At 30.6% G+C, this 22,862-nt stretch overlaps 4 protein-coding genes across 4 annotated transcripts; 2 read left to right on the forward strand and 2 right to left on the reverse strand.

Annotated features, from left to right (window-relative positions):
• Positions 1-1,953: 1,953 nt before the first annotated feature.
• Positions 1,954-8,980, reverse strand: HELRODRAFT_170972 (hypothetical protein; the record flags this gene model as incomplete). Its single annotated transcript, XM_009016784.1, has 14 exons — positions 1,954-2,084; positions 2,166-2,379; positions 2,571-2,715; positions 2,885-4,531; positions 4,686-4,785; positions 5,033-5,164; positions 6,188-6,848; positions 6,953-7,035; positions 7,191-7,301; positions 7,530-7,633; positions 7,938-8,077; positions 8,212-8,322; positions 8,431-8,494; positions 8,952-8,980. 14 exons carry the CDS (start codon positions 8,978-8,980, stop codon positions 1,954-1,956), a joined length of 3,672 nt encoding a protein of 1,223 aa, XP_009015032.1.
• A 434-nt stretch (positions 8,981-9,414) lies between these two features.
• On the forward strand, positions 9,415-13,659 carry HELRODRAFT_191249 (hypothetical protein; the record flags this gene model as incomplete). Its single annotated transcript, XM_009016785.1, has 11 exons — positions 9,415-9,445; positions 9,580-9,765; positions 10,280-10,356; positions 10,565-10,752; positions 10,888-10,997; positions 11,305-11,373; positions 11,890-12,049; positions 12,327-12,395; positions 12,610-12,692; positions 12,852-13,252; positions 13,422-13,659. The coding sequence occupies 11 exons, from the start codon at positions 9,415-9,417 to the stop codon at positions 13,467-13,469; spliced, it is 1,422 nt and encodes a 473-aa protein (XP_009015033.1). The 3' UTR covers positions 13,470-13,659.
• Positions 13,660-13,838: 179 nt separating this feature from the next.
• Positions 13,839-14,631, reverse strand: HELRODRAFT_144719 (hypothetical protein; the record flags this gene model as incomplete). Its single annotated transcript, XM_009016786.1, has 3 exons — positions 13,839-13,896; positions 14,248-14,396; positions 14,509-14,631. Coding segments are annotated over 3 exons (330 nt in total), but the record flags the coding sequence as incomplete, so codon positions are not given.
• Positions 14,632-16,716: 2,085 nt separating this feature from the next.
• On the forward strand, positions 16,717-20,025 carry HELRODRAFT_170975 (hypothetical protein; the record flags this gene model as incomplete). The annotated part of the gene is made up of 9 exons (XM_009016787.1): positions 16,717-16,757; positions 16,878-16,953; positions 17,254-17,314; positions 17,552-17,588; positions 17,798-17,816; positions 18,043-18,656; positions 19,048-19,096; positions 19,319-19,408; positions 19,810-20,025. 9 exons carry the CDS (start codon positions 16,717-16,719, stop codon positions 20,023-20,025), a joined length of 1,203 nt encoding a protein of 400 aa, XP_009015035.1.
• Positions 20,026-22,862: the final 2,837 nt, after the last annotated feature.

The following is a 22,862-nucleotide window of genomic DNA, read 5'->3' on the forward strand; positions in this document are numbered from 1 at the left end:
TTGATTCCAAAGAATAGCAGTTTAACTCGTTCAAAACGCTTCTACATAATTGCAAGTTTTTAAACTGGTGTAATACAGCTGGCATGTGAAATTTATTACTCAAATAGGTTCTTTTTAATATGGGTGTTCATTTTTTCCTCTTAGAAATTGTTTTGACAACTGTTAATGACTATGGAAAAGGTTCAAAATGTTGCTAATTTAGACAAAATAGACCCAATACCAGACAACAACTAAGCTGCTTCAAGATTCAACATTTCAAAATTACTAAACTGCTCAAATTGAAGATGAATGGAGGAAACATCATTCAAGGAAAAGAAGAAGAAAAAATGTTATCAAAGAAAGCAGTACAAAAAACATACTCTAAGGAATGTTCATCTGAATAAAATTCATTCATGCTAACAACGGTGGATATGTTTTCAGAAACAAGTCAGTATCAGTTACCTGGTGAAGTTTTTGTTATTGGACAGATGATAAAGAACTTCAGTTTATTCATCTACTTAGGCTTCTTCTAGTCTGTGATAAAATTCAGAAAGCATAGGCTTGAATTATGCTGGAGAAATGGAATCCAATGTCAAACATATTTAACAAATTAACAAGTTAATTGAATTCAAAATAAGATTGTTGGACAAGGTGCATTAAATCTCCAATTTGCTTCAGTTTCATATTAGATCAATCTCTATCTCTAAAACAGGAACAAAATGCTGAAAGTCATGCATTCAATCAAGAAATATGGCCATTAACTATCTGTTCACTGCAAAGTTGTTGATGTAGACAGTTAAAAAATTTGAATATTTTGTGAGTGGAATCGAAAAACTTTGATGCTTGATCAAAAAAACAAGAGAATGAAAACAAAATCTTAAAAAACAAGAGAATGATTTTAGTAGGATCTGCTATCCTGAGATTATAAAGAATCTGAAAAACATGACAACAGATTAAGAGGAGATATGAGAATGAAAAATTAGCTGCAAAAATCATGTTTTGCAATTGCTTAGTTGTGTGATTAAAAATAAAACCTGAAGCTGTCAAATTTTTCGTGAACACCGTTAGCTTTAAGAAACTCCTAAGGATTAAAGATGATTAATGATTGAAAACTTTTTAAAAATGTTGAAAACAAGCTTGCACGTGTTTAAAACTCAATCTTCGATAAAAATCTTCAAAATAGCTCAGTAGAAACTGTTGAATTACTACTTAATCTCTTCTCTGTGAGAGATCAACAAATTTTGCCTACATTCAATGAAGAAGTGCGTTCTAGTTGTCATAAGATGTTTTTAGTTAAAGCTGAAGTCGTAAAATTTTGTTTTAAATTTGATGTTGCCACCCTTGTGATGTACTAAACAGTTTGGATGTAGTCAAAGACGTAGATCCTCGGGGATTCATTAAAAAACGCCCGACTATTTTAAAGAAATTAAAATTCAGAGTAGCTTCAGTTTTTTTAAAAGACGTTTGGTCATTTAATATCTAGCAGTTATGATTTGCAATATAAATCTGAAGTACAGTCAACTCAATATGAATAAAACTGATAGTTATGATAATGTTGATCTGCGTGTTTGTCAGCGGGCTGATGTTTTGGAGGCACTGCTTAAATGCAAGAAGACGGCTGTCACTTTAATTTTTTAAATTAAACCCGAAGATAATCTCAATCTAAATTTTCAATTAAAAACAAGATTTATTCTAAAGCTAATTTATTTCCATTTACAAACAAACATCTTTAGGAAATTGGCATTTAACAAAGTTAAATATGAATCATTTTCATGGTACATATTTCAAGTTTTAGTATAGTTATATGACTCGACCTTGTAATTCAATCTATTTCTTGAAGTATGCTGCTACGGATTTTGTGATTTTTCGGTTGAACAAATATTCAGTGTTATAAAATGATAAGACAATTTACAAGAAATTTTTTGAAATGATAACTGTCAAGAAAAGTAATTGAAGATTTGAAGATGCTTTCAGTTATAAGTGAAAGCCGTTTCCTGGATTTGTTTTAGTTCTTGACGTTTTCCAAGAGTTTATGGTCCTTTTCAGGTTTTCCAGGTCTTCCTTGCTGACAGCATGCGACGCTGCTGTTGGAGGTTCTTGAACAGCTACAAATTGAACAGTTATTTACAAGTTTTAACAATTTCAAAAAACACCCATAAATCAAGCGAAAATTTTATCGGCATTACTTGAATTAGAGCTAAGAAAAGATGATCCTGATCGCTCTAAAGCACTGAGTTCGTGTTTCTCAAATGACAGTAGTGATATGGATGCTTCTGGTGCTGCGTTATCAGACTTTTCTTGATTGTTGAGAACTCTGACAAAAAATGAGACAGATGATGATGTTGAACTGGTGCTGACTAAACTGATGTCCGGTTCTTCTAAGATGCCTGTGACTTCTCCCTTTCAAGACGATTCATGATAATTATTGCAAAAACAAAACTTTAAAAACAAGCATTTGTACATATGACAATTAAGCAAAAACAAATTTTAAATACAAACACTTGTGCGTTGACTTTTTCAAAATTTAAAATGTAAAAATGGGCTGTGTGGTTACTTCATTGTGATATCATCTGTAAATGTATGAAATGTACCTGATTGTTTAGTATGTCTGAGATCGATAGTGACGACGACAGTGACGAGGAGTTTGAGTTTAGTTGGTCAACTCTGAATTTTCTTGTTTTTTTATTTTTTCTAGTGTAAGGCTCGTCCTTGTTTTCTTCGTTATTTTCCTTGGAACTTGCAAAGGATAAGCAGTTTAATTGAAATTACAATACGACGTTTGTTTCTAAATGTGGTGAACGTAATACTTTCTTATTAAAAATAAAATGAAAATATGTTACAAGTTCAAAAAATATTAACTTTTTGAAAATGAGCGTTATAATTTTACAATTTCAAAAATATTAACTTTTTGTATGGTTTCAAAATGTCTGCCCAATTGGGTAACATCGATTGAATAGTTGACTGTGGACCAGATTTAGACAAATCAAAGTTATTTGAGGAACTGACGTCATTATTATTATAGTTGTTATAATTTCTTTCACTACCGCTACTTTTGCTGTTGCTATTGTTATTAATGTTTTGACTACTATCGCTGGAGTCGTACGCACACTTACTGCCTATTTGCTCAGTTACTGGCACGTTGGAAGCACGTGTTGAATCAAAAGGAAGAGGTATTTCAGAGTGGATGTTTAGCAGTTCTTTAACTCTCTGTCTCAGTAACTCAGACGGTTTTGTAGAATTACTGCTACTTTCCTCTCGTGATGTGATCCTACTGCTTTCAGCTTCTGGATTTTGAAAGTCTAATGATAAGAAGCTTGGGTCCAAGTATGAACAGTAAGCATCTTCGATGGTGCTGAAACTTTTAATGTTTTTGATGTTACCATTGTCGTTATCACTGCTCATAACATTCAACTGAGTTGCAATCAACTGACTGTTGCAGTTGTTTGATTGCGTTGTTGATGTTACTTGTGCGACAGCTTTGTTGCATTCATACTCCTGGCAGTCTTTCCTCATGTTTTCTAGCATTTTATTCATTCGCTCTGTTATATCTCTACTCAATGAATCTTGAGAAAGCGTTGACAGGTCATTAATCACGTTATCTGAGTTTTCACTTGAAGATGTTGCTTTGTTGTTGTTATGGTTACTGTCAACTGCAGTTGCATTGTTATCTTTGTCATTGGAAATAATGTTTGAATGGCGTTCTTCATCTGAAATATTTTTTAAATTTAATTTTTGCCAGTTATTTTTTTCTACGATGTCATCTTTATCAGAGCTGGTAACAATTTGTTGAGTACATGGCTGCTTTTCAGAATGATCATTAACGTTTAATTGGTTATTATATTGTACAGTGTTTAACTTGGATGTTGATAGGCTGGTTTCATTGCTCGAGTTATCAGTATTCATTATGAAAGAAGCTTCATGTTTCATAAAGCTATCAAGGGAACTTGTTATTGTGATGTTGTCTTCTAACGTCTTCATTGCGTTAATTTTTTTGTTGTCTACATGATCTTTCGGGCTATCTGCAAGTGGCAAGTCCAAATAGATGGTGCTGCCTGATTTGCTGAATGAATTCAAAACAATTGGAATGCTGCTGTCGTCGTTGTTGTTCACAACGTCCGAAGATTCTGCTTTTGTTGTGTCAGGCAAGTCGAGGTACTGGGTAGAGGTTTCGAATGAAGAAAAAGGTAGGCTGTCGTGCTGCTGGTTTGTAGTTGGTGATGGAGGTAGTTGCTGTTGCTGGTTCATTTTTGAGTGGTGTGATTGGTCGGATGAAGAGGTGTCTTGAAGGAATGCAGACAGACTGGTTGTACTATCTGGATTGAACATTGGTAACATCAAATGATTGGTTGGCTGGTGAAATTGCTCTTTTTTGATTGGCTGTCCATTATAAAGTATCTCATCTGTGATTGGTTGTGTTGCTTCTACCAGTGAAACAAAATTCTGATCAACCTTACTGGTGTCTTCATCGATTTCGATGTTGACTTGACTCTCCAGGAATCTTTTCTGTTCTTCTATTTCCATGAGCAGCTTTAGCAATTCCAACTTCTGCCTCCTGATATTGGATATAAACAAATATAAGTGAGATATCTTGAAGTGATGCTGAATAATTCTTTTACAATTCAGAAACATTAATTTTGTTATAAAATTTATCTTACAATTTAAAGTATTGTTTAAATAAATTTAAGCGGAAAAAAAAATATACAAACTCAATCTGAAGAGTTCCATTCATGGAATCATCAGTTGAAGTCACGCTAGCCAATGTTGACGACAGTGATGACAACGTACTATCCATTGAACTTGAGGGGGCTGCATTGGATTATAAATGACTAAGCGTTAAAACAACTAAGCCAAATGTAATAAAACAATAAAGCTTCAGATAGATGGCCAAAATGAAAGTTTAACGTAGTAAATTATTGAAGATAACAGTTGCAATGAACAGAGTTTACAAACATAATAATTGAAATAGTGATATACACTGTCAAACAAACAATAGGTAGGTAGTGAAGTGATGTAAGTAGGTAGGAAGGTGGAAAGGCTGTAGTAACACACGAACCACGTTGAGAGATGGAGGCATCATTCGGATCCAACATGGAATCAAATGATGACGAATATGATGCTCCTCCGTTTGGAAGTTTTCTGAAACTTGGGATGTAGGAGTTGTTGCTCGATAATGCTGACGACGACACTAAAGTTAGAAAAAGAAGTAAAAAATTATTTCAACATATTGCATTAAAGAAGAAACAGGCTGGCAATGTTAAAAACTGGTTAATGTTTGATTGTGAAATTGTTAGTTTTAGCTATTTATTTAAATGTATGTATGTGTGCATGTATGTATATTTGAATGTATTAAATAAATGACAAAATATTTGTGTGTTCAAATTAGGGATGCACCGAAGTCCGGCCCCGGCCAAAATCCGGCTTTTTTTTCGAATCCGGCCCCGGCCGGATTTGGTGGCCGAATTTAGAGCCGGATTTAAGCGTCTATCAACTTTTAAAAATGTTATAAATAGACAAAAAAATTTTATTGAATTCAATTAATTTTATGTCAATAAGTTAAAGGCTAAGGCTAAGCGAAAGGCATACATGACACATAATAACAACATCACTAATTGTGAGGTGATCTGGACAATTTTCTTTATGCTATAACATGGGTTATGCATAAATTATAAGCTGATCTTTGTATAAAAGAACTTGTGCACGTGTATATACTATATATTGATAATTGCACATGACGGATCATATAGCCACATAACATATATATATATATATATATATATATATATATATATACATATATATTTAGAGAGAGATACATAAGCACATAATTTAAGAATATGGTATGTTAAAGGTTAGGCTAGGTATACATGACACATAATTACAACATCACTAATTGTGCGGTGAGCTGGACAATTTTCTTTGTGCTTTAACATGGGTTATGCAAATATGCATAAATTATAAGCTAATCTTTGTGTACAGAATTTGGCGTATCACACAACTTATTCATATATTTGAATTAAATAACTATTTGCTTGGTGTTATTTTTTGATGTTCAACATGTAGATAACCGTAAATGTAAGTATTTTTTTTAACGTATGTAAAATGGTAACTAAAACCCGGCCCCGGCCGGTTTTTGAATTTTAAATCCGGCCAAGATTTGAGAAACCTGAATCCGGTGCATCCCTAGTTCAAATATATGAAAGTATATAACATGTATCCATGAGAGGAGTTGGTCTCTTGTCAGGTGTGATGGCTTCAAGTGTCTCATCATTTTGATCTTGCTTCTGTTGTTCGGAATTTTGCTGTTGCAGAAACTTAGCAGAATGTGTTGCAGTTGTTGTTGTTGTCGGCTTTGATGTTGTCGACGATTGCAACAACCAAATCTCTCTTTGCTGTGCAATTTTATCATGCAGTTTGTTCAAGTGTTGTGGGGATATTGTGCATTTCACTATTGGGGTTGTTTGTTGATCTGTCTGTTTTGTTGCACACTTTTTGTTGGTCTGCGTTGTGGCTGTGGTTGACGAGGAAGCATCAACTTTTTTCACAACATTTTTGTTGGCAGCACTATCAACGCCTCTTGATAAGGTTTCTTGTGTGGGAACAACAAAATTTGCATCAATTTTTGTTCCAGCATTTTGTTGCATATCAGCCAACTTTTCTGCAACAAATTCTATTTTATCATCATCAATGTCAACTTCAGCTGTAGGAATGGTTCCATCAACAAATGTATCTTCACCACCATCATTACCTTCATCATTCTCTCCATATTCCTCATCAATCTTTTCAAGGGTTCTAAAACCACTATCCTTAAATTCATCTACATTATTAGCATCTACTCTGATAAACTTTTCTCTCCCAATAGCTTCAATAATCTGAGAGAAATTTAGTTAAAATGAATTTAATTATTTATAAAAATGATTAACATTTTTATTCAAAAGTCACATCCAGTCAAATTAAACCCAATTTTATTATTAACCTTTGATTTCTCAGTGGAATCTAAAGCAACATTACAAGCATCATCATTTTCCTCATTATGACTTTCAATATAAGGGCCAGCACCTTCGAGAAAAAATTACAGCGACCTCTATTTATTCGTATCATCAAAATAAAACTATCTTACTGCATTAGTAAAATATTCTACTAATCAGTAAAGTAATTTCACTACATTAGAAATTTAGTATCAAAAAAAGGGTGAGAAGGAAGAGAATAAGAACCTTGAACAACACCACTATCTTCTTGCTCTTCTGTTCTGCTTGCTACCAATTCATCAGTTGTAACATTTCCCCTATCATGTCTGAACACTCTTGGCAGGCTATCAATTTCACCTTAATTAAAATTAAATTATAAATAATGAATAATTAATTAAAATGAAATTATTAGACTGCAAAATGGTAATAAACTTTTTTATAAATATATAAAATCATTTCAATAAAATTGAATACCATAATTCTTATGGAGTGAGAAAAATTGAACAATTTAATAGAACGAAACAAGTTTTACTGCTATAAAACCCCAGTAAAAAACACAAAACTGAAAAATACTATGTCACATACTTATCCCTTCCAGATTCAAAATGTTAACCGGTCGTGGTGGTCGTTTCTTGGGCTGACTTATTACTTTTTTCGATCGAGATTTTTCAGCATCAAGTGCATTCCATCTGATGAATTGAAAAATTAAAAAACCATTTTAATAAAAAACGTTTTTAAGAATAATACAATCAAACATTTGGCAGTCACAAAACTCAAAGGTATAGCAAAAAAGCAATGTCTTTGGAACAAGAAAAACCCCAGATATCTAACAAATCACAACTGCTTAATAAAAGTAGTTTTAAAAAAAGGCTATTAAAACATGTGAGCACTGCATAACCTCAGTTGTGCTCGTTTGGTGATATAACTGTAAACAGAGGTTTTTTAAATAAATATAATGAATTGTGATTAAATTTTGTAACTAATCATATTAACCTGTCTAGTATCTGCTGGTTGGCCTTATTGCTTCTGTCAACATTCAAAGTATTAAGTGCACCAATAGCTATCTTATGTCTTTTGATGGCAAGCTTCTGATTTTCAAAATCTTTTAATTTTTTCTTTTCATCAATTTTCTCCTAGAATTAACAAAAGATTATATTAGTGAAAAAGTAATGTTTATTGTTTAAAAAGTTGTTTAATAAAAAAATAATTATTATTATTTAATGGTACTGCAAATTTCAGAAATAATTAATTAGATTGCATCACTTACATTAATTTTCTCATCAGCATTTCGATGACTCTGTCCAATCTCAATCAAATTTGTTTTCAAATTTTCTTCTAATTTGATTATTTTCTCTTGGTGCTCTTTTTGCCATTGTGGCTAACATGATAAAACATTTAAACAGTTAACTGGTTTTTTTATATTATATATAATATTGAAATGATGTGTGTGTAAGTGTGTGGAAAAAACTAGACAAAAAAGACCTACTTTCAGATATTCAAGGTGGGTGTTAGTCACTTTTTTTTTCTCAGTTTCAACTGCATTTCTAAGCCTGGCAGATTGAGCATTGGCTTGGTTACGAACCTTTCATTATTTTGAATAAGAAAATTGAAAAGCTATGATCGCCAATTAAAATTCATTTCGTTAAAATATAAAATTAACTACGTCAATTTTTATTTAATTTAATAATTAATTTAATTAATTATTAGTAATTAATCAAAATTAAAAATACAAAAACAAAAAGACCTCTTTGATTCTCAAAAGTCTCCTTTTATTTCTTTCTTCTTTTATGATTCTATCTTCTTCATTCGGACTCAGTTTATATAATACCATCTTACTAGCAAAAAAAATAAACTGAAAACTTCATTTAATTATAAAAAGTCCGAAACGAAACGAAACTCATAAAAACAAACAACTTTTAAATTTGCCAACTTTTTACAAGAAACATGTATTAACTTGTCGAATCGGTATTCATACCGAAAAAACCGCTATATAGGTAGCAAACTAACTGAAAGACATGAATTACTATCATGTCCATGTTATGTAAATATAATATATCTAGTATACGCTATTAATTATACAGACTTTAAACGCTATTAATTATTCATCAAATTGTACTTTTTTAAGCTTGCAAGATTAGATTCCATTTAAATCTAATGAAAAACTACCAGAAAGTTTCATATCCAACCAGCCGATCGGAGAATTTCGTTTTTTTTCTGTATTATATAGTTATATCAATTTATAGTATATATTCCATTGCATTATATTTTGCATTGAGTTGATTTTTACTTTTACAATTTGTTAAATTATTCAACAACTTTTCCAATGTAAAACATATTTGAAAGCAAAATGCCTGCTAGGTATTATACAAAACGTGAAAATATACCGAGAAACCGGGTATTTGTTTTATTTTAAGTCCATTCTCAAATCTCAACTTAAAACAATTTTGAAGTTTACTTTTAGTGTAAACAAATGGCTGACGAAAATGATTGTTCGGTTTTAGGTAATCTTATGTTTTAATTATATTTCTTATATTAATTTATATTTTTGATTTCAATTTTTAAAAATTAAAGTTTTATTTTATAAGTAGCAACTGTTGTAATAATGATAATAATTTTTGGTTTATTTTCACCACAGAAGAATCATTTGAAAACAAGTACAACAGTAGTAGCAGTACTGGTTGCAGTAGTAACAGTATCACTTGCAGTGCGATGACGTACAATTGTGAAAGGCCAGAAGAGGAATGCCCCGACGACTCTGCTGATCTGATAACACAAGCCTGGTTTATCTCTAAATGTGACAAAATGGCTCTCATAACTAATGGTGGTTGTGGTTGTCATCATTTATATTTTATTGTTAAACAAAACTCAACATTATTCTATAAGCAATAAGTATAAAACTATAAATCAAAATCATACACTTTTCTGTGATGCCAAGCAAATAAATATGAAATTTTTATTTATACTCTGATTGTTTAACCTGTTAAAAGTGTGCTTGTGGGAAGTATCTTTTCAATCAAGCCAAACATTAACTTTTCAATAAAAAGTTTTTAATTAACATTTTTAATTTTTACATTCATATATTAACTTTAGTTAGATTTTTTAATTTTGTCTCTTCATTTTATATTTTGATCAAAATGTTTTTACTTTATTTTTATTTATATATAAATTTATGTTTTATTTACTCTACTGTTATCTCTAGGTTGAAATAGTTAATTATTTATTATTGAATAGATTAGTAATATTAAAAGTGCAACTTAAAATGCAATTTTTATCTTCTTTAAGAAAATGAGCAAATTTTGTTTTACCGAATAACAAATTTTTGGAAATTTAAATAGGTCATAAATGGAAACAAGGTCAATGGAACCCAGATGAAATACAATTACTACAAAACAACATCAATGACTATTGTTCTGTTAGTTTTGTTTTTAAATGTTTTTATTTTTAAATGTTTATCAAAATCTATTTATTCACTTATTTTTTTGTCATAATATATAGTATATACTTAATAAATCATTTCAAATACTTGATTCACCATCTTGTAAACTCTATTTTTTCTTCTGTTATCTTTAGAAACTTATATATATGTATAAAAATGCAATTATTAATTACACTAATTTCAGCTTCACAATGTAGAGGACCCATCAGAAATTATCTTCAGTGCCAACAAAGATCGCAAAGACTTCTACAAACAAATAGCACATGGTCTAAAGAGACCATTGTTTGCTGTCTACAGACGAGTCATTAGGATGTATGATAGGAAAAATTACATTGGCAAGTATTCCCCTGAAGAACTGGTACAATTAAAAGAGTATGTGCTGCAGCTGTTGTTCTTACTGCTAAGATGTTGACGTTTACACAGTTTTGTTTATGTTAATAACTCTGTTTATTTTTTCTCTCTCTTTCTCTTTATATATATATATATATATATATTACTTTGTTACAGACTGCAGAAAAAGTATGGCTGTGATTGGACAGCCATTGGGAATTCGATCGGTAGAAGTGCTTCCTCCGTCAGGGATAGATGTCGACTTAGTAGAAACAAATGGAAGCACGGTAGGTAGTGTAGTACGCACGTCCGCTATTTTGTTTTGTATCTTTTAAATTAGAATAATTTTGATTTTACCTGATTTCTTTCAAATGAACTTGGAATACAAAAAAAATTTGGTATTTTGGTTCATCTTTTTACCTTTTATAAATGGCTAATTTATTAATTCATTGGTCGATTAAATGATGGGAAATTCCGTTTCAGCTGGTGATCAAATTAATTGTTATTTATTACATTTTGTTAATTTAATATTAAATATTCATTTACTTATTTTTTTTTGGAAAAATCAATTGTTAATGAAAATATTGAAACTAGGTAAGTGGGGATATGATGAAGAGTTGAAGCTGTGTGAGATAGTTTATAAGCTATCACAAAGTGCTCCAGGTTATTCTTCAATTATTTTTTCAATTATAATTATTTTATATTTAATTTATATTTAATTTATATTTATATATATATATAAATATATATATATATTTTTATATAAAACATATATAACATTATAACATTTATATTTAATTTTAATTGGGTGTAAATATTTAAGCGGTAGATATAGCTTTAGTTTTATATAAGCTAAATTTGAATCATTTGCATTTTTTAATTAAATCACTATCAACATAACACCATCAAATGTTCAAGTAGTTTAGATGCTTTGGAAATAAATTATCCGATTAAAAGGGTGTCAAGAAAGCGTGTAGCATTAGAAATCAACTAGTTAAAACTCCTAAACTAGCTGCAATAACTTTATATCATGTGTTGGTCGAAACTTATAGACAAGTTTGAACTACAAATTCATATTAACATCTCTGAGAATTAAATATTTAGCAGTTATAACAAGTACTAAATCGTTTAAAACAGCAATTTAAAAGCCGCTAAACTTGTGATCACCATCATTTCTAGGCGAGGACATAACGAGTGGCCTCTCTTGGGCAGAGGTAGCCAAATATGTAGGCAGTCGAAATGACAAACAGTGTCGTAACAAGTGGCTGAATAATCTAAATTGGAAGCAGAGGGGGGGTGTGCAATGGACTCTACAGGATGATAAAATGTTATTAAACAGGTTATCTCAATAGTTTTACTGAATCTTAATTTCTCAAGCTCCATTCTCCAGTCTAAATAATTGCAACTAAATAATGCAAAATGCTCTTCATGTTTATAAAGTTGTGCGTTTTCATGTTGTAAATAGCTGTCTAAATGATTGCAAGATTTTTATAACCATTGTATTGTATAATTTTATTTGTGTTTGTGCGCTTGTGTGTGTGCGTCTATTCTTCTAATTATAATGATTTAGAGTTGAGTCTATGAGTCTTACAATATATGTAATGATATATTTTCAGGTTGTTGGGTTTATATTTGAATGAAGAGGCAGACATAAATTGGGACCAGATAGCTTACAAGTGGCCAAGGTGGGATTGTCTTTATTATCTCTCTCTCTCTCTCTCTCTCTCTCTCTCTCTCTCTCTCTCTCTCTCTCTCTCTCTTATTGAATAGTGATCAATTTTGAAATAAAAGATTTTTATGAATCTTTCATCTCATAATTTTAAATCTTTTACATCGAAACCGTTTTGAAATATATTATTTATTATTTTAAATATTCGCACCTTTTCTTTGGTTGGTTAGTGTAAGATCACCCCAGTGGCTGAGATGCAAGTGGTGGGCTATGAAACGAAAGGTTTCCAACTACAATCACCTCACATTTAAAGGTACTTACTTCTTTTAATTGTTTTGCTTTCAAGTTACTTGCGATGGATAGAATTTAAAAAAATTGTCTTTCATGTTATTTAATACAAACAAAAATCTAGCTTTTGAGTTCAACCTTTCTTGTTAAACTCATTAAACTGTTTTAAAAATCCATCCTTCAGAAAACCTGACAGCAGTCTTGCGATTATTTGAGATGTACGATGAGGAGGACCAGCCCGTGATGGCAACGAGCGCAGCAGCAGACGACATGCCTGAAGAATTCTTCTTTGACATGGCCTCCACAACGAACAGCATCGACGTAGAGTTAGAGCAAACCATCACAGACGACCTCAGCGCCGACAATTCATTCAGTAACGTCAACAATAACGTGAATAACGAACTTTTGACATCACATTCCTACAACCAACAGAGCAATCATTCTGATTCTATGTCCTTAGAAATGCTCTCCAGTGACGTAGAAGCCGTTTATTACAACCAACAATTACTTTTTGCCAATCTCAATGGTTCTGTCTTGTTTTCAAACGATGACGACTTTAACGTTGTAGGGTCCAGTGAGAGTGATGTTAGTTTTTATTCTCTCTTCCCTACAACATTCATGTTTTTTAATCTAAATCTGATTTTAAATTCTAATTTGAATGATTTTTTTAATATTTCACAAATTTAAATGTTCTCAAAAAAAGAATTTTCATTTTTAGATAATTTGATTAATTTTTCATGTGATCCCAATACAGCTGACCTCGGAGATCGTGATCAGCAATGACATCAACATGGAATTGTGAATTGTTCAAATCTGTTTCTTTAACTTTATTTATCGTTATTATGTAATTTAAAAAATTTTTCCATTGTACATTTTTTTATCTATATAATACAATGAGATCATTCACGAGAAAGCTAAAACGTTATTAAATCAACCCTAAATCAAACGCTGTACATGACTTTAGATAAAAATAAAACATAGACGAGTACAATTTTTAATGTCTTAATTTGTCTATTAAATTGCGAAATTTTATTTTCTGTTCTTCACTTAGGACTGCTTCCACCCAGAATTTTTCACAGGACCATTTACAATCATCCAGTGGAGTTCCACGTTTTACATTGAAACATAAATGTATTAATTTGTATAAGAATGGGTACGTGGTCCTTTCGAGTCCTAACAATGACAGGCATTTTATTATTCGAGTTATCCTCAAGAAATTATGAGGCGAGCTGGTAGTAGGATAAGAAAAAAATTAATTAAATTAAAAAACACAGTGAATAAGAGGTTAAGAATCTTATGTATCTATTGTTATATATATATCAAGTAAACTCAGGGTAGAATCATTTCAACAAAAATATATTTATACATACATCTCTGCTAAATAAATGCCCCATATATATATATATATATATATATATATATATATATATATATATATATATATATATATATACAGTGGTACCTCCTTATAGCCAAGTTTAATACAACAAAAATTTCCATATAACAAATTTTTTTCCTGAAACCATCAAATTTATTATACAGAGACTGTATATGATGTAAGTATGCTGAAATGAACAAACCTACAGAGATTATAAAATCTTTCATTACAATTACTAAGTAATGATACTTTGCCTGTTTCTTCACTCTCCAACTTGAAGCCATAAAACTTCAGCATCAAGTTATAAGACCTCAAAAGCATTTTCTGGAGGTTAACATTTTCTTTAAATATCTAGAAAATTTATATAATATAGTTGTTGATGGATTATATCAGAGTTACTAAGTATAATATTATGATAGAGGTAATAATATAATTATATTATAATAAAGGTAACAAATGAAACCTTAATTTCCTGTTGAGTTAATGTTTGGGCATGGTCATTCACCCCATGTTCAGTCAATGGAAAAAGCCATTGTATGTAACCATGATGGCTCTCCAATTTGTCAAAATCATCAGCCCAGTTTGATAAGATGTTCTTAAAGAAATCACCTACAATATAATAAAATATATGCATGTTTGATCAAATTATTTATTTATACAATGAAAAGACTATTATTAGTATTACTATTATACTTATAGCACTATGAGGAGATAAAATAGAAGTTATATACAAAAAAAGCCTTATTTAATATTAATTTTTATTTATTTATATAAGAGAAATACAAGAGAAAAAAAATAGCAAAAAACGAAATCTATCAATTAGTTTAACCACTAGGCTGTGACGGAATTTCGTTTCTGTAGAATCTCAAATTTTTATCTTTACGACGAATGGTGGGGCTCTTGGTCTCACAAATACGATCAGCTGTTTCTTCTTCTTCCGCCATGTTTTCAATATTGTAGAGCACCCTGTCTTTTTTTTCTTCCAAAACTGCATCTTCAAGTTTTACTTTTTTACAAGGTGTGATCGAATCTAAAAACTCCGTAATATTCCGCTGCTTCGAACTTCGCCATTTTGATTCTAACTTTTTAGAAGTTTTTGCATTCTCCTTTTCAAACGTTCTACGCTCCTTAGTTTTGAATTCCATTTTAGATTAATAAAAATGGGTCGGGCTATTTGACTTGCATGGATTGTTGGCTTATCGGCTTACGTATGAAATTGCATGGGTTTTAAAGAGCAAGCTCTATGAAATATTCACTTGACTTATGTTTAAAACAATGTAGTAAGTCTTTTTAATTTTATTAAAAGAATTATGTGTTATTAAATTATTTTTGTTAATTTGAATATAAAAATTGCTTTTTGCCCTGTTAAATCCAGTGGATGACTGAAGCCAAAGGTTGGCTTACTAGGATTGAAACCATAGTCAGTTTTTTTTACCATATTCAATCATGTTAAACTTTTGTTTTTTTATTCGATCATGTTAAACTTTTTTTTTATTTGAACAACTATTTTCCTTATATTTTATAAAAATTTTACATTCTAGTGCTCATAGAAATTGGTTGCCAAAATCATGGCTTACTGGGTCTCATACAACTGTATGAGCTAGTCCTTTCATGCCTTAGTCCAATCATGATAGCGGTTTTTTGTACATATAATGCCTTAAACAAATCATATCACAATTATTTTGTTAGTATAAAAATAGAAATTGCTTTTTGCCCGGTGAAACACAGTGGCTTACTGTTCTATATTGGTACATGAGGTACATATATTTATATGATAGTTAGTTACGTAGTTGTTCTATATACATACAGGAAATTAATTCGTTACCTTTATTAAAATATAATAATTATATGAATAATATTAATAATTATTATTATTATATAAATACATTGTTAATATACAAATATGGTTAGGATGATTTGACGTAATAACATTTAACTCACAAAAATATTTTATTCAATTAAATTTCGTTTTGTTAAAGTACTCAATTTGGAATCGGTAAACAAACCAATTATTTTAAAAATATTCTCCTTGTGTTAAAACCACGGATATATCCATGGTTAAAACGAACCAGCACGATTCAATGTTCAATCAAGCCTATGTCCTCACTGATAAATTCAATAAGTTTGTCAAGATTCTAGTTTCTCGTGTGAGTGTGTCTGTGTGGGTATTTGTGTGTGTGCGTGCTGTGTGTGTAATGAAAAAGCCTGTATTCACATTCGTTTATTTGATCATTCATTCATTTTTATCTAATTAAAATTAATCTAATCAAAACCGGCTGTTGCCTTTAAAATTCATCTCCAATGAATGTTTGTAAACAATTTTAGTATTCTTATACACGCGTTCACACATATGCTTAGAAATATAGAAAATTATGTGTGCGTGTGTGCGTGTGTGTGTGTGCGTGTGTGTGTGTGTGTGTGTGTGTCACTATTAAGTGCGCTCAAATTCCGTAATTTTTATACTTAGATCATCACACACTAATTCTCGTCACGTCACGATCCTTTAAAAACAGTTTCATTCGTTGCATTTTCGTATAAAAGTATTTGCCCGAGGAATAAATTTTAATCTTACAAAGTTTTCGATATTTAAGATAAATTAGGAAGATTTTTTAGGAAAATTTCTTGTTTAACCAAACTAATATTGGTAACATTATATAGGTAACTAATTAAAATGTATAGAAATGCAAAAAGTCAAACTAAACTTGAAATTAGGTTAGTACCTCTTGTTATATTCATCGACAATTTTTGTCAATTCCTCATCAAAACCATTGTGGTATCATAAAAATGAATTGTGTATTCGTTTGTTTATAATTATTGTTATTTATTTTACAGCAAAACTTCAAAAAGTTACACCACCAGCAAATCAAAAATTAGCGACAACATTCAATCCAGTCTAAGTAAAACCTCGGTTAGTGACGTGATAGCATCTGTACTGCTGGTACTAAATTAGATGCTAAGACCTTCTTTTCTCACCAAGACATTGTTTTATTTAACTAATTTCTTTCGTAATTAACTATTCTCTTTTGTATTTAACTATTCTCTTTTGTATTTAACTATTCTCTTTTGTATTTAACTATTTTCTTTCGTATTTAACTAATTTTTTATTTTTTATTAAACTAATTTATTTTTACAGATTTAACCAGTTTTCCATTTTAATCAAATAAATATTTTCTTAAAATATTAATCTTGAAAAATGCTATTTCCACAGAAAGAGGCTAAGCCGTGGTACAGTTGCATGTTTCAAAAAGTTTACAGAGAAGATTTAGACGGTGTTTCGCTATTTTTTTCCCCAATCTCATTAACATTCACTTATGTCTATATTTTGTTGATTCATTAATCTGCTCTTTCAGTCATTCATTCATTCATCAATTCGTTCATTCGTTCGTTCGTTCGTTCACTCATTCGTTCGTTCATTCATTTCTTTACTTACTAGTTCATTCATTCATTCTTTCACTCAATGATTAACTAAAATTTTTACATTTTAATTATAATTTAATTAAACAAAGGAGCGGGTTTGAAAGCATTAACGTACGGAGCTGACAGGTAAGTATCATTTATAAAATATGTTTTTATCTGTCAATAATTACAAAAAAATATTGATGGTGGTGATGATGATGGTGGTAATGATTTTTTTATAGTAATGATGACGATGATGATAATTTTTGCTGATGCTGATGACGATGATGATAAAATAAGATTTTATTTTATTTTCTCAAAAATAAATAAACGCAGTTTTGTAAAAATTTCTATAGGATGGATAATCAGTTAAAGGTTAACATTAGACTGCTGCTGCCGCTGCTGCTTGTGATTCAATGTTTCCATCAAAATTTTTAATACGATATAAACTTTTTCTTGTCATTTTAAAGATTTTTTTAATATAAGTCGGAAATATTAAAATTAAAAATTGATTTTCGTTTAAAATGTCAAATGACGGCTTTCGAAATTATTGTGAAGATGATTGATGACGATGATGAAATTAATTAATTGATGGAAACAGGCAAACAGTGGCTCCTTATCATCTCCAGCCTCTCCCTACATCACCGGGAAATCAAACTTCAAATCATCATCATATTCATCCTCATCTTTCATCTCATCATCTTCATCCTTCTCTTCATCATCATCGGCATCATCCTTTTCAACGTGTTCTAAATCTTTGATTCAATCCTACGAAAAGAGACACGCATCATCCCAGTCAGCAGTGGGTATCAACTTTAACAGGTCTGCCAAGGGTAACGCCCCGGTAGAGAGCCATCCAACAAACAACTACTTATGTGCTGGCGCTAAAATCAATTCAGAAATTAAATTCAATAAAAATAACTCTACCCAAAAAGCAATTGGTGGTGGAAAAAATGACGTTGATGATGTTGTTGTTTGTGGTAGAGGTAGTGGTAGTGTTGAGAGAGTTGAAATCTTTGTCAACAAACCTGATAAGATGCATCTTGACGCCTTTGATAACTCGGTTGATTTCAAATTTGGTTCTCTCGAGAGTGAGTTTAAAAAGTTGCACGTGGAAAATGTTGGTGTTAGCCTGCCTGGGAATGGGATGCACTGTACTGATAAAGCATACAAGTGCGTTGTGGGTCAGTGCAATTGTCAGCTGGATGATTTCAGGTTTGAAAAAATATTTCAGTCCGATTATTATGAAAATTATTCAATTAAATAATAATAAATATTATTATTGTTAATATAATTATTTAGTTATTATCCATAATGACGTAAGGTTTATTTATATAGCGCCAATTTCAATATTTTTTGTATATGGTTTTAAGTATGATCTAAAACCCATAATTTGAATGATCTGATCCAGTCTGCGTTTGAACCTAGATCTTTAGCGTCTGGCCAATTTTTCATTTAATTCTGGGGTAGAAACTGTTTTTGATTTTCCAGATTTTCAACAGAACTATGTAAAATTATTTGATACATGTATAACGTTAAAAATTTAAATAACTTATCGGTGATTTTCAAAAAATCTTTTGATGGACAAATTAAATTTTTAAACCAGGGAATGTTACGATGAAAAAAGTTACACCAGCAACATAAAACCCGTTGAGGTGATGTCGATGTTACTAATCCCAAATTATAAATAAAAATTATTCAACCTAATTGTGCTTGTTTAACGACTTTGACGAAGAGAGAGAAAGCAAAAGAAGGAAGAAAATGAGTTAATTAAAGAGAAGAAGAGTAAAACAGAGGACAAAAAACTATAATATAAATTAATTAAACAGTAAATAAATTATTAACTAATCAGTCATTCACCACATAAACTTCGACAGGTAGGACAAACCTTGGATGCAACTGGAGGTCTTGGAAAAGCTCTCAATGACTACGTTGCCCAATCCTCGTCCGAGTTGTCCTTCAAGACGGTTTTTCTTCATTAATTCTCTCTCTCGCTTTCTCTCTCTCTCTCTCTCTCTCTCTCTCTCTCTCTCTCTCTCTTCCTCTGTCTTTCTCTTTCTTTTTTTCACTTCCCATTTTATTTACATTATTTATCTGTCTATCTATCTATTTATATACATTTTCATTTTTATTGGTATTTATAGGAATATTATTTGTTATATTAGAACTATTATTTGTTACGTTATAGACGGTGAAATTTGATATTTCGAATTGTGCTATTTCCTCCTCGATTTCTTCTTCCATACGTTTTTTGCACTAAAAATAGTCAAAAAATGTCATTGTCATTATCATTATCTCAATCATCATCATTATCACCATCATCACAACCATCATCAACTGTACAATCAACGCCATCACATCACAACAGAGCAATTACCTAACTCTACTAAATCAAGTCAATGAAGATTGGTTCGAGGCCACTCTTGGGCTCAAAAGGGGCTTGGTCCCAAAAAAATATATCACAATCCTTAGAGAGCCTCAACCATCTCGTACCCAATCTTATCGGCAGGACATCCCTATTCCAAAACTAATCGGATCCGGAACAAAATTGATCAAGGAGATTGTGAACGTCAAGGTTTGCTGAAGGCAGTAAAAACGTACGTTAAGTTGGAGAATTAAATGTTAATATAATTAGTAAAGTTGTTAATAACGATAAAGATATTAATAATTTAAATAATATGATCATTATTATTGTTGTGGATATTATTTTTATTGTTAATACTATATATATATATATATATATATATATATATATATATTATTTATTATTATACAAATTTTTATTAATATTTATATTTCCTCTTGAGGGTTATATTTTCTAATTCTCGTGTTATTAACTCTACTAAGTTTATCACGATATGTTGGTATAAAAAAATATTATTTACGATTATTGAATATAATAAACGATTTTTCATTATTTTTGTTTCAATTTAATTAAGTCTTGCCAAAGTCAAAACAAGTTATGAGATTTTTCTTGCGATTGTAACAACAATTTCAATTAAAGATGGAATCAATTGTCTTTCAAATATTTGAAAACATGGCGATGATAACAATGATAATAGTGGTGATTATGATGGTGATAGTGGCGATGCGCAATTATGATGAAGACGATGATGACGACGATGATGACGAAGACGATGATGATGAGTTTTCGATTACCAAGTACCAAGAAGGCAGGCACTGCTGATAACGATGATACTGTCGTTGATAATGATGACGATGGTGATGATGAAGAAGATGATGATGATGAAAAAGATGATGATGATGATGACGATTCCGAAGACGTGACGATGACGTAAAAAAATTTATCTTCGTAATCGGGTATGTATCATTCTCAAATATTTTCTCCTGGCTTGCCGTTGGCACAGGTTGTAATAAATAACAAAAATAATAATAATTATTTCGACACGTAAGCCGCTTCTTCTGAAGCGGCTTACGTGTCGAAATCGACTTGTGAATAATCCTAAATTAGCCATCAAAAACTTTTGTGAACATGCTGATACACACCCATCCATCTATCTATCCATCCATCTGTCCACCTAACTATCCATCCATTCATCCATATATCTATCTATTTATCCATCTACCCACTCATTCGTCTATCTATCCATCCATCCATTCATCTACATAACCACCCATCCATCAATGAATACAGACATCTTGTCATACATAGATTGCATACATTCATATGCACACATACACATCCATATATACATATAGATACATACATTTATACATATATACATACATACATATACAAACAAACAAACATACAAACAAATAAACATACAAACAAACAAACACAAACATATATGTAAACATAAGAGAAGTTGTTCACCTTCATACGCTACTGATACTGCTCTTATTAATTAACTTCTAGCTGCCAGAAAACTAGTTGGATCGAATTGCCGTTTCAATTATTTCCACTGAATTATTTTCATTCCTTCCTTGGATGGATGGATGGGTTGACGGATGGATGGATGGATGAATGAATGGAAGAATGGATGGATGAATGGGTGAATTGATGAATTGATTAAATGATTGATAGATAGAAGATTAAAGAGATAAATAGACAGAATATTTATCTTTTTTCTTTTTTGCTTTGATTTCGATTTCTTTCATCTTTTTACTACATTAATTTTTTATCTTTTTGCCGGCTCTCTCTTGTTATCTAACACTTTTTCTTATTTAATTGTTTTGTAATTGTTCTCTTTTATTCTATCTTTTCATCATTCTCTTTTCCTCTGTCTACTTCTTTCCATTCGTCGAATGTTAAAAATTAACACCAAAACATTTTTCTTAAAAAGCGAAAAGTTTCAGATAAAAAATGAGAGACATACAAAAAAATTTGAGATAAAATAAAGAAGAAAACGAGTGAAAGAAAGATGGACAGACAGAAAAGGATAAGGAGAGAGAAAGTGAGAGAGAGAGAGAAAGAGAAAGACAAAAATGTCAGAATTACGTTCGCACCTAATTAAATAACACATTTAATTTTTTACTGCACATAAATCATTTTTCTAGCGCCCTTTTTATTAAGTAAGTTATTTTTTTGCAAAATTTCTAACTCTTTTTTTTCAAATTTAGGAATTTAATTTCCATGCTACAGAAACACATGGAAATATGTATTAATGCATACACCTGGTAAGATAAGAAATAGTGGATATAATAATAATAATAGTTATTATTATTATTTTATTATTATGCGTTGAAAAAAGCGGTGAAAAAAGGTGAATGAGTGCAAGCATTCATGGTGAAACAATGGGTTGTATATCAACAAACAGCGCTTCATCCATGTCTGTTTTTTAAGTATTCTGCAAAAGCAAGCATGCCGCTATTTTCTTTTTGTATGTTTGTTTGTTTGTATGTATGTATTTATGTATGTATATATGTATGTATGTATGTATGTATATATTTATGTATGTATGTATGTATGTATGTATGTATGTATGTATGTATGTATGTATGTATGTATGTATGTATGTATGTATGTATGTATGTATGTAAGTATGTATGTATGTATGTATGTATGTATGTATGTATGTATGTATGTATGTATGTATGTATGTATGTATGTATGTATTTTTTTTTTTATTTTTTTTTATTTATTTTATTTTCAATAAGGGAACCAAATAAGTTTAAATGAAAAAACTTGTGGAGAGGCCACCCTAAGTACTTTACTTGAGATATATATGCAATTTAAAACAGAACAGAAAATATACAAATTAAATTTCAATGCATGCAAAAATCGATAAATATAATCAGTAGGATTAACACTCGAAAAACAAAGTTAATATCTGAACATATAAGTATATACAGATATTACTAATGAATCTACAATCAAAAACAGAAAGTAGATTGGCAATGTGAGATAATTTATAGTATTTGATACAATAATTAAAAGTATGGATTGATGAAGAGAGA

Source organism: Helobdella robusta (genome assembly GCF_000326865.2).
Source record: "Helobdella robusta unplaced genomic scaffold HELROscaffold_19, whole genome shotgun sequence".
In the NCBI taxonomy this organism is placed as follows: domain Eukaryota; kingdom Metazoa; phylum Annelida; class Clitellata; order Rhynchobdellida; family Glossiphoniidae; genus Helobdella; species Helobdella robusta.